The sequence below is a fragment of the Pleurodeles waltl genome, chromosome 8, assembly GCF_031143425.1.
Source record: "Pleurodeles waltl isolate 20211129_DDA chromosome 8, aPleWal1.hap1.20221129, whole genome shotgun sequence".
Classification (NCBI taxonomy): domain Eukaryota; kingdom Metazoa; phylum Chordata; class Amphibia; order Caudata; family Salamandridae; genus Pleurodeles; species Pleurodeles waltl.
Window position 1 is genome coordinate 89861792 of NC_090447.1, and position 12867 is coordinate 89874658.

The 12867-nt window shown below is 47.6% G+C and overlaps 1 protein-coding gene across 1 annotated transcript in view; it reads right to left on the reverse strand.

Annotated features, from left to right (window-relative positions):
* The window catches only part of CHRDL2 (chordin like 2), a 379722-nt gene that overhangs the window by 105236 nt on the left and 261619 nt on the right, over positions 1-12867 (reverse strand). The window contains exon 9 of the mRNA XM_069203810.1: positions 6880-7062. Coding sequence (XP_069059911.1) covers positions 6880-7062 — 183 coding nt within the window. The remainder of the gene's footprint in view (positions 1-6879; positions 7063-12867) is intronic.

Sequence of the window (12867 nt, forward strand, 5' to 3'; positions counted from 1 at the left end):
ACCACAGACTTGAGAAACACTTCTGGAACCAAGACGAACCTCTGCCTGGAGAAGAGCTGAATAGCTGAGGAAGAAGAGCTGCCCTGCCTGTGACTGTGCTTTGTGGAGCTATCCTGCATTTGCTGCTTCTGCCAGAGTAAGAGGGCAAAGACTGGACTTTGTGTGCCTTCCATCTTGAGAAGAAATCTCCAAGGGCTTGATTTAGAGCTTGCCTCCTGTTGTTTGAAGTCTCAGGGACAGCAAAGACTTCTCTCTGCCATCACCTGGAGTCTTTGGAGAGACTCCTACTCTGCCCTGTGTTGCCCATCCAGTTCCTGGGACCCTAAAAGGAGAAGCTGGCAGCCTAAAGACAAGAAAATCCACAAGCAGAGCGCCGTGCGGGGAAAAGATTGACGCGAATCCGATCTGCGGCTGAAAAAATGACGCGCCGCCAGCTACGCAGCTGAGAAACGACGCTCGCAGGAAAAGCGACCGAAGAATCGACACACGGAGCAGGAGAAACGGCGCACAGCATCGCTGACGGAGGCTGGGAGATCACAACCTGCGCTGCGGGATTTTCGGATCATTGTGCGGCTGGATTTTTGACTCAAGTACCGCCGTGCGGAGTTATTTTTGACCCACACCCGCCCGTTCGGGGTTATTTTTGACGCACACCCGCCTGTGCTGGGTTATTTTTGACACACACCAGGTACATTTTCACTCTAGCAGCGCTAGTGTGTTTTTAAAACTACTTAAATACTCCTTTTGATTTTTAATTGATAACTTGAATTGTGTATGGTGGATTTTTGTCGTTTTGGTCTTGTTTTGTTTAGATAAATATTTCCTATTTTTCTAAACTGGTGCTGTGCCATTTTGTAGTGTTTTCATTAAGTTACTGTGTGTGTGGGTACAAAAACTTTACACCTAGCACTCTGAAGTTAAGCCTACTGATCTGCCAACCTACCAAGGGGGTAAGCAGGGGTTAGCTGAGGGTGATTCTCTTTAACCCTGACTAGAGTGAGGGTCCTTGCTTGAACAGGGGGTAACCTGACTTTCAACCAAAGACCACATTTCTAACACGAGTTCTCTTCCTCCTCTAGCAAATGAGTTGGCATGAGGGGAGTCAACTTACTAGGAGAGGTGTGCGCAGGGTCAACAGCCTCGATTTCTGATGTTTGAATCTTTTTCCTGTCATCTACGGGGCTGTCGTCAGAGTGGTGGAGGATGTATCAGATGTCATCAGAGTCTTCGGCGACGAGAAAGAGGCCATCTTGAGCATCAATGGCTTAATCACAGGCGCTGTTGTCGTCAATATCGTCGTTGAGAAGGAGGTCGATGCAGGTAGAGAAAAGATGGTGACTGTCATCATCGTTGAGGATGCTGTGTACGTTTATATCATTGATGGTGTCAGCAACGATGCTCTAGTCGATGGTGGGGTGCTCGTTAATGCTCTTGTCAACGATGAGGTGCTCTTCGACGACTTGCTGGCAGGCAGAGTTGAGGAAGAAGTGTGGGAGACCTTAGGAGGTGGTGTAGGCAGCTCTGAGGAGGATGCTTTAGTCTTTTCAAAGGATGTAGAATGTTCTTTTCTCTTCTTTACTGATGAATGACTGGATCTGTGAGAGAATTTGGAAAGCTGTGACCTTTGTAAGACACTGAAGGGGTCTTTTTTTAGGCTTTTTTGGGTTTCTCTAAGTAGGATCTAGCATGGGGTGATCTCTGTCTTGTGGGATCTCCTGGAAGATGTAGAGGAGTCCTCACTGCTCGCTTTTGGAGCCATATAAGCAGCCTTCCTTCTCTGTCCTTTAAGGTTTTCATAGAAAAGGTACAACATACCTTACAGTCTTTTGCAGAATGATCTAGGTAGAGGTAATAAATTCAGACCTGATGTGGGTCCTTAGAATGTAACCTCTTTCTGCCACAAGTATTACAGGGTCTGAAGAGACTTTTCTTTTCCTTGTCAGACATGATGTTAGCCATCTTATAAGGTGAAACTGTAAGTACTGAAGGTGGAAACCTTCAGAGCAGTAGAGAAAATGAGACTGTATTCTTATAAAGTATTCAAATGTTGAGAAGCTGAGCAGAGCTCAGTGGAGACTCCATAGCACAACGTGCAATAGAAAATCTGAGAGACTGGAGCTTCTCTCAGGAGTTTTCAAAAGAGCATTGCAGCATGATTGGCTGAGGGGTACGTTTAGTCTCTTTTTTAAATTGACTCTGATAGACTGCAAACTTGAAGGGTCTAGGGCCTTCTTGCTCTATCTTTATCATGGTATTACTACTACGTGGTAGCAGGGACTCCCATCTCAACAATGGGGAATGATTCAAGCATGTGACTATGAGAGTTCCAATACTGGAGTAAACTTCTTTACCAGCTATACTTGAATAAATACGTCTTTTGATCAACTGCAAGCCGTCAGTTTACATCTTTCACACTTCATTTGATCTTCTTTTCGACCGGAGAATAATGCAACCAAAAAAAATATTTAAATTTTTACAGTACAGGGTATTTTTGCATGATACTTACAGCTCATAATTCAGGTCAAGTACATTGTGTTTTTTTAAAAAACCTCTCATCAGTTTGTGTCCTGCGATTGGCAATAGGAGCAAGAGATACCCACAAACTCATTTAGACTCCAAGTGCTGGGGGGGGGGAATGGATTGGATATCATTTATTGGCGTGGAAGGGTGAAAGAGCTCACAGCATGGCCACCTGTGATCAATTTGAGTACCCAATCATTGTGCTAATGCACATTTGTCATCAGTTTTGACTGCCTGGGTCAAGGAACTTCTTTGAAGCCTTGTGATTTTGGTACTCTCTGAGTCCCCTTGCCTCTTCTCTGCAGGGCTTGACTTTCCTTGGACATCAACCCTATAACTGCGCTAACCCACTGACGTACACAAGGGCCCGTCTTTCAATGCATTGTGATGGTGCGCTCAGCTAATATATCAACAGGAGTTCAGCAAATCACGTTTGAACTCTGCTCGTTTTGAACTGAGGGGTAAAATTCAGCACACAGCTTTGAAGTTTGTTTTAATATTTTGACTGTGTTTTAGTGTCAGCGTATTTACCCACTGCCTTCCAAAAGAGGACCACAGCATGGCCAACCAATCTGCTGTGAATTGGAGTCAGCCTGGCCCACTGGTTTATGTGGCCAATTACTTTGGTGGTTAAGTATGCCCTGTGCAGGTGGAGACACTGTAGGTTTTGAAGCCTGGAACTGGGAGCTATTTCCAACGGTTATTCTAACATCCTGCCCCATTATTTGTTGTGAAGCTCCCTCCCAAGGGTCGACTCGCATTTACCTTTCAGGTGGTCTAACAATACTCTTCCCCTATACAGTAAGCCTTCTACAACCATGTGATCAAGAGATGGCCGCTCCCAATTGTATAAATGGCCTGTGCATACTCGTGCACATGTGGTTCGGTATCAATGGTGCCCCATAGGGTGCGCATCTCTGCCAGCAAAACCTTATGCCACAGAAACTACACAACAGGTAGAACCCCACCCTTAGACAATGTCTCAAACGCTAGAAGACGCCCACTCTGAAACAGTTCTCCAACTGTGCAGTGCATTCAGGCCCCAGGTCTGCAGTTCTCTAACCAAGCAGATTCCCTTGGAAGCTGGAAAGACATGCAATGGAATTGCCAGAGCATAGGATGCCCCAGTGGGAGTCTTCCATAAAGCCCTCAAGTAACAGAGGTGAGCCACCGATTTGAGCCTTAGGAGATCCTTCTGTATCCTGTTGATGTGAAGCAGGTGACTGTGAAGACCTGCCATTTTGTTACATTGCTTCCCCTCTGCTAGTTCCTTCAAGTTGCAGCCAGCTAGCCAGCGTGCAATCCACTGTGTTTTGAGCTGCACTGTAATGGAACCTGGGACCTCCATACCCTCTTGCGCCCTCACCTCCCGCCGAAAGATCTGTCACTTCTTTTCCCTAATCCATCCAATGAGAAAAACAACTGTAATTCCAGAAAAGTGTATTTGCTACATGTACTCCGTACTGGAAACTTGCGGATGGGGTGCGAGCCTGGCCCATTGCAGCCATCCACACCGTGATCGATTGCCCTGTTGCCCAGTAGCCCAGCCTGTTCCTCAGTCCTAGTTTGCATATCAGGACTGGTCAGATGGTGTGCCCACAATTCGGCTCACATCATGGGGTAGAACTGGGTGGGGAGTCATCCCACTCAAATCCCCACTGACTGGGCCCATGGAAATAGAAGAAATGTGTTGTTTAATTGTGTGAATCTCCCTTGCTTCTCATCATAGGGTCACCTGATCCCATCCCTCCTCAAACTGAATCTCAATGGGACTACAGGTCTAACTAATTTGTCACTCTCTCGGCCCATACTGCGTGAGGGCGGATGTGGTAGGGGTAAGTCACAGAAGTTCTTCAGTCGCTGGCAGTGTGACCCTTGCGGGTAGCATGGATGCCTTGCTGTTGCGATCTGACTCTGATTGCTTGTCTGAAAAAGGGAAGTGTGACGTGTCTACTAGGAAGTGCACTTGGCTAACTCACAGCAATGGCAGCTTGCTGTTCGTGAAGTGTCTGAGATGAGGATGGGGACCTGTGGGCCTCAAGCCCCCGTCTATCAGGGACCCCCCATGCTCCTGTGCCTCTCCCTCAATATAGTGCATGTTTATCAGTTCAGTCCCACGTGGGCTCAATTTTCGAGAAGAAGTATGTGCACTGCTTCAGAATTATTTTTAGCTTTGCTGCCAACAAAAGGGCATATTTCATATTTAGATACCTCAATTTCCTTTAAACTCCCTTATAGCGGGTATTACAATGTTTAGCTGCACCTGAATAGTTGAGGAAAATCATGACCTTTCCTTCTTGCAGAGCAAAGTAGCCCTCTATTAGGGTCAGCTACAAGATCAAGTCTCTATTTTGGAAAGTTAATACCTTGGCAACAACAGATTGTGGAGGGGAGCATGCAGGCGCATTTCGCAGGGACCCTTGTGACTCTCTCGACTACAATATAAGCTGATGGACTCTGAGCGACCATTTTTGCAGAAAGCCATGATTCAATGGTCTGAATGAAGCTGCAGCCCTCCACGCCCCTGCAGGTTCAGATAATCTGTGAATTGTTCCATAAAGCCCACATCAGGCTCCTTGCCTCTTCCCTTAAGGAACCAAACTCGGTCAGTCTGTTCCTCCACTTGCTTCTGCAGGTCTGATGTCTGAGGCTTCAAATCCTTGATTGCAGATGCAATCTCGGCAACCTGGTAGCTAGCCTGCTTTGATCCTCATCTAGCAGTCCAACGTCTAGGGCCACCACATCCACCTTCAAAGTAGCCTTTGCTACCACAATTGGATTTTTCCAGCTTGGCCTGTGTTAGCCCCTCTGTGTCCATTTGTTTTATAATCTCCTCATCTGGGCTGCCATAGTGCAGTGGTTCTGCCCTGGTAGGGGCTATTTGCTTTGTCCCTCAGAGGACTGGGGAACCGTCCCTGCCAGTACCCCCAGGATTAGTCCAACCCTCCAACAGAGCACAAATGATTCCTGCAGTCCCTCAAAGAGATGAAGGCCACCTCACGCAAACCGTGTGGGAGTTCTAGCCCGCCTCCCCAGAACACTACCTCCTTTGCCCAGCCAGTGACTGAGGGCATCCCCAGGGGGGCCGAAGGGGAAGCCAGGCTGGGGCACGAGCAGCTGGCCCCTGCCTCTTGTTCCAAAGGTGTGCCCAACGCAGGCCTCATCCATCTCATTGGAATTGAAAAGTTGCTAAAAAAAATTGAAACACTGAGTTTGCAGCCAGGGACAAGACTCGTGCAGCGCTTTATGCTGAGGCAGCCAATACATCTGGAACAGTCAGCACTATGTGAGGAATGCTGACTGCAAAGCTCTCCATATACTCTCGTCGCATGGTGCCCAATTATGCAATGCTTATCCCAGTCTTTCACAGGGAGCCACATCCCAATGACTAGCGCATCTGATGCACATGCAGAAACGAAGGACTCCTCTGCTAAGCACGTTGGCGCCCCAGCATTCATAATCGGAAACTGCGCAAATGAACCCTTAGAAATGTTCACGAGACAGGTCAGGCTCCTTGCGTCAAGTCCCTTCTCCCAATTCTGAGTTTTAAAGTCTGTTGCTGCACAAACAGAAGGTGGCAGCTGGCACTATGCAAATAAACTCTTTTTTGCCGATATCATTATGTTTAGGTTCTCAAACCAAAATCCTTCCATGCGCGTCATAGGGCAGGCACGAGATAAAAGATTCAATGGGTGCCCAGGGTCACTTTCACTAACGTGGTGTCTGGGGGGCAGTTTTAGAGCCCCTACAGACGAACGATCTAATGTATATAGGTTCGAGCTGACTTGATGGTTTCTGATGTTACTTCAAATCGATTTCTGGTTTGGAAGGCATGCTCAATTTATGCTCAATGTTTGCAAATTGCATCTAGATTCTTTATTGTCATACAGCAAGTGTGACTACTATTATAGGCACTAATTTAAAGTTCTAATATCCTTAGTAAATATATATATAACAATGTTATATAGATGTGGCACCTTAAAAGCATACGTTCACCTAATTAGCAAAGCATCAGGACAAGGGGAAAAATGAAAAAATGGACAGTCATTACCGTACAAATATGCGAAGAAGCAGGTGAAAGAACTGAAAGAACAATACTGTTTATACCATACCTAGTAGACAATCAGCTGCGCGGAAACATTAACAGCAAGGATGCCAGGAAGTAACTCCGGCAGGAGTCTACCAGAAGTAAACATGCTCGCCACCTCGGCCCCCCACGCCCGAGCAGCGGCTCGCTCCTCGCAAAGAGTTAATTCTTTTGGATTTTTACTTATTTCGTTTGGCACACGAGTCCCCCCCCCCCCCCAAGCTGCACTCACGAGCCACCGTAGGCAGCTCGTAAACCGCCAGAAGCCTCACCTTTCACCATCTTCCAGACGTAGATGTCCACATCGTCCGAAGACTCCTTCTCTATGGCGATCTTGCGGACGTTCTCCTTCCTGCTCTCGGACTGCGGGGACATGTACATGTAGACCGAAACCTTGCTCTGGTTCTTCACGCACTTGGTGGGGTTGATTTCGTCCGTGGGCTGGACTTTTGGCTCTAGGTCAAGATGAAGAGTTAAACTGTGAGAGTTTGACAAACTATTGCCGCGTGCCGCGGGTTAGAGAGCGCGAGGCAGATCTCCAGGATGCAGCTCCAACATTAGTTCGATACTTTGCAGGACTCCAGAGAGGCACTAAGTGACCACCACGTACCACCATCCAAGCAGCAACACATTGCCACTAAAATAGACACATATTTTAACTATAATTGGAAGAACACCACAAAATAACACTTTTCTCAGGACAGAAAAAATAGTACTGGACCTACAGCCAGTGGACTCTCCTAGGACACATTTCCTCCATTTTCAGTATATTTATGGACAAATAATTAGGCTGACTAATGTGATACCCCTATTTCAGGGGCTTCACACTCACTTGTCTCGTGAGACTTCCAGTAGACATGCTGTCAAGATGCAACTGTGGAACCCTTCATTATGGGTTCTAGGTTTTTGCTTTGCAGGATATTAAATAAATGTTATCCAGGCAAACAACGTTGATTCCCTTTACATCAGGACCCTTTAATCCTGGAATTGGGAGACTAACAGAAACTACTATGATGTTTTCAGCCCCTTACACGGGGAAGGGGGGAGAGAGGGAGGTTGTGTGATCTGCCAGTCTGACAAGTGGATTTGAATCAAGGATTCTATCTTAACACAAAGAGACTATAAATGGAGATTTAGAATGATTTGAAAATAGAAATTTTAATATTGCTTACCATGACTGTTTTCTTAAAAAAGTGTTTTAAAACAACTATCTGTTTGTGAACAGTCTCATCAGGTAAATCCACCTGGAAACCTCATAGGCGAACTAAGAGGGATCCGCTTAGGAATAATGGTTGCAGCATTGATTCAAAAGCTTGACTTGTCTATCATTAAAGAAATACACAGGGGTCACCATCAATTCTGTCAGCTCAAACACCCCTACTCAGTAGCAGTGACTGACACACTACCTTTAATATTCCCACACTGCCCAGAGAGAAGCAGTCACAGAGTATCTGAAGCAATCCCACACCCTTCACAGGCCAACAGTCACACATTACACCCCTCACAGACAAAAAGTCACACACTAGCAGAAGTGTTATAATATACTTCATAAACTAGCAGTCACACACTACTGGAGGTTTTCTGACTCCCTTCAAAGACAAGTACTCTCACACCCCTCACAGAATAGTAGTTGCAAAGCACCAGAAGCATTTTACATCCTCACATTCACACACTACCAACAGAGCTCTCACACCCATTGTAGTGAATCCTAGTTTGTTTTAATGGGATAACAGGATTTAGCTTAGCCTTCGGCTTGCAGACTCGTGCCCCCGTCACCTAGTGACTTTTAACCTACTTAGCGTGCTCTGTCTTAGCCCATTTAATTATTTAATTCCTCTAAGATGGCTGCCTTGTTTATAGTTAGGCTACTTGTTATGATTTGCATTATCAGTGCACCGCGCTAAGGCGTCAACAACAAGTGACAAAGACAAACAAACAGTAGGTGTTCACACTTAGGGACTTTCCCTCTCTATACTTTCGAGGGATTGTTTATATTAATTGCTGCCCCAAGCATGCCTGTTATCTGTTGTTTGGGAACACACCTACGTCAGGGGTCCAAGTAGATCTGTATAAATCCATCACACTTTAGACAGATAATCAGAGGGATTCCGACCAGAGGGCAACGCCACCATCGCTGATACCGATGCTGCAGGTCGTCTTGACACTGACCCAGTCTTCGTACCCCTGCGGAGTCTGAGATAGAGACCTCATTCCAGGGTAACAAGGGTTGGGGGCTCCTCTCATGGACATGGCATTGGCAGATTAGGTTTAACATACCCAGCTCTCCTTTAGGTAGGAGGTTAGGCCTATCATGGTAGGGTATTATGACATATTACAGACTTTGGGGGTCATTCTGACCCTGGCGGTCCGAGACCCCCAGGGCAAAAAAGACCAAAGCACCGCCAACAGGCTGGCGGTGCTTTTTTCTGTATTCTGACCGCGGCGGTATAGCCTCGGTCGCACCGCCGGGGCCGGCGGTTTACCACCGTTTATGCCCCGGCGGTGATAATCCGCCAGGGCAGCGCTGCAAGCAGCGCTGTCCTGGGGATTATGACCCCCTTACCGCCAGCCTGTTTCTGGCGGTTTTCACGGCCAGGAAGAGGCTGGCGGTAAGGGGTGTCCAGGGGCCCCCTAACAGGGCCCAGGCCAGCTTTTCACTGTCTGCCTAGCAGACAGTAAAAAGCGCGACGGGTGCAAATGCACCCGTCGCACAGCCGCAACACCGCCGGCTCCATTCGGAGCCGGCTTCTGTGTTGCAGCCTCATTCCCGCTGGGCCGGAGGGCGCAAACTTGGTTCGCGCCCACTGGCCCAGCGGGAATGTCGGAATGGGGGCCGCGGGAGTGCGGCCGCATTGGTGGCCGCATGACGGTTTCCGCCTGGCGGGCGGCGGTAGCCACCCGCCAAGGTCGGAATGACCCCCTTTATGTCTTTTCATGTTATTGCAAGATGGTGGGGGTCTTTGTAATAATGACTCTTGTCTTTACAATTCTGTTCCTTGCACTGTTCATTTTTCTAATCATTGCAGCCCATGCGATTAACCGCAGATTGCAGTTGTGTTAAATAAAAACCATTGAAACTTTACTGGAACTTCGTTATTGCCTGTGTTTGGTTGAGACATGATTTATTTGTGAGAAAGGGATAATCTCCGTTTAACCACGACACTCCCTGAGATTTCATACTCTCGAGTCCATGCGTAAAGGCTGCCACAAATCACCTTTTACTGTTTGGGTTTTTGGTGAGGTGCTGCTAGTGTGCCGGAAGGGTTGGGAGGACAGCTGCGACTTGTTGTAGGATAGGCATAGCCGCCTACAAACATAAGTACTGTCATCCTTAAACCAGCAGTCTTGCCCAGAGCAAGAGTCCAACTACGACACCATTAGAGTATCAGTCACACATTAGAAACACTCTCACAGCCCTCACAAACTAGCAGTCTCACACCACTCAGATTAGTGGTTTCACCCCACTATCAGCACTCTCACACCCATTCAAACTAGCAGCAAACTACATAGGTCTGGCTTATAACCGAAACTGCCTTTTCAGGGATTATTGAGTTTATGTGTGGCATTGTGAAAGAGCAGAGGGAGGAACTTAAGAAAGTCTATGGGAGGGTGAACTGAGGCATGAGTGCAAGCAAGAGTATAAAATAGAAACAAACTGATGGGGAAGGAGAAATGAAAACCAGAACACACCTTCCAGTGAAACAAACAAGGAAAAGCAAAGAAAAGGGATATGTCTTTGTTGAACTTGGCCCTTTTGCAGGGTCATCCCCTAACATTTTGCCTTCCTCCTTCTATTTTTTCTGACCTCTTTTCACTGGCTCCAGGACTTTGAGCAATTTATCACTGCTGATCAGTGCTAAAGTGCAGGTGCTCTCCCTTCTAAGTTTGATTTAATTGGCCTACACCCGATCATCTTATTTAATTTACCCGTACATCCCTTGTACAGTGGTATCTCTGAGACCCAGAGCCTGTAAATGAAATGCTACAAGTGGGCCTGCAGCACAGCTTGCGCCACCCACAGACGTAGCCTTGCTATCCTGTCTCAGGCCTGCCACTGCAGGGCCTGCATGCACAGCTTTCTGCCACAGGGACCTGGCATCAAAATGTATTTGTCAGGTCTGGAACTCCCCTCTTACTACATATAAGTCACACCTAAGGTAGGCCCTGGCTAGTCCTATGGGCAGGGTGCTGTGTAGGTAAGAGGTAGGACATGTGTCTTGTTGTGTGGCCTGTCCTAGTAGTGGCAAACAGCCTGTTTGGTTTCTCACTGCTATGAGTGCTGCCTCTCTCATAGGATTGTATTGAAAAGGCCCTTTCATATGGCTAAGAGGTATTGTCTTATATATGAGGGGTGGTGTGCACGTTTGGTGTGGATGGAATGGTAGTGAGAAATGCGGCTTAATGGTGTAGGTGGATTTTTTAATACCATTGTAGAAATGTCACTTTTAGAAAGTGAGCATTTCTCTGTGCTTATAACTCTGGTGCTTTTGCAGCTTGACTCCAATCTACATCTGGGGTAGGGTGACAGCTGGACTTTGCGCATACTTTCCAGACAGCCATCACACAGGGAGGGTGGAGGTGTACGAGGAGTACATGTGCATACTGATGGTCTTACTGAGCTGGGAAAGGTAGGGGTGGGGCACACTTACATTTGTATAGGCCGTGCCCTGCCCTAACACAAAAGGCTTGTTTAAAAGGCTTAAAGATATGGATAGTGCACCACTGCGCAAAGTCAAATAACTTTTTGCCGACCGGGACGGACATGGCTGATCCCTTATGTTAAGGGTAATAATAGGTTGGACATTTAATTCCAATAATATGAAAAGACAATCAATTTAAAGACCATGCAAATATAAGCCCTGAAGAAGTCCTTTTGTGTAGGACGAAACGCGTTGGCTGATTGCTCGTTTGTTCAAGAAAAAGCAATAATAAAAAATGAAGATTTTTAAAAGACAACGTTGTGTTACTGGACTTTACTGACTTTGCGCAGTGGTGCACTATCCATATCTTTTTGCATGTAATCCTTTCAGGATTGCCCCTGTGGTGGCAGGTGCTGTGATTTGTGCACAGGTATAGCCATAGATATTCGGCGACAATATAGTTCACAGAGTTTTAATATTTATGGTAGTCCAAGACAGGTGCATTTGTAAGGTTTAACCCACCACCAATTCAGTAGCAGTTTGTTTAAAAGGCTTGTTTACCCCCTACTGATGTCTGGAGCCAATGTGGAGGAGAAGGGCATTCCTGGAACTGGTTAGAACTGGTTGGAACCTCCTCCTCACTATTAGAGGCTGGGCAAAATGAGTGTAAGTATAGGGGTTGTCCCCCACAGTATTAGACACTGATGGAATTTGATGGACTGGGCACTAGTTGCTGGAAGAACTTGCTAGGAACCGCCTTGAAAATGCCCCGCTGTTGTGCTGACCTGTGACCTGATAGGTCACTAAGAGGGACTGCCACTGTTTTTAAACCCTTGTGCTGGCCTGCTTGATTGGGCCCTGCAGTCCTGTGCCCCCACAGTTGTTTCCAGGGGCTGGGTGGGGTGACCCTGTCCCCCTACCCTTATGTTGTTGTGGTGCTGCTTCCTGCAGCTGGACACGAGTGGGATGTCCCCTGCCCTTGGAAAGCACCTGGAGAGCGCTTCACTCTCCCCTACAGTACGTGCAGAGCACAGTATTTTTCTTGGTCTAACCAGCGTGTGAAAAGTGCTTTAATGGTGCCTGCTGTGGCGCAAGGGTGCCCTCCCCCCATGTCGTGGAGTGATAAGGAGCCCGTCAGCAGCCTCTTGAGCAGCGCGCAAGCTGCGCGCTCTCGGCGATGCCCCCATGGGCACGAGCAGGCCCCCATCCTTGTACTCAGTCACCGTTGCGGCCTGGGCTGAAAGCAGGAAGGAGGCGCCTTCCCATGGTGCGAGGATATCGGAGAAACCCCGAGGGCTAGGTGGGTCCACTGAGGAGCAAGATGTTTGGACCGCAGACCCTGGAGGGCTCTAGATGCGCTCCCCAAGGACTCGTGGCAGGTGGTAAACCGCCACTGCAGCCTTGCTGCATGGTTACAGCTGGCTGCACAAGAACGTTACCTCAGAAGGAGGGAGACCGGGAGAGGTCTCTCCAGGGGTTCAAAACGGTGCTCTGCTTTGCTTGCCTTCTTCCGGCTCCAGCAGTAGAAGTAAGTGGAGGCTGCGGGGTTTTTGTCTGTTTCAGGTGAGCCCCTCTGGGCATTTTTCTCTTCTTTGGCAGCAACACAACACGGCTGGCAGG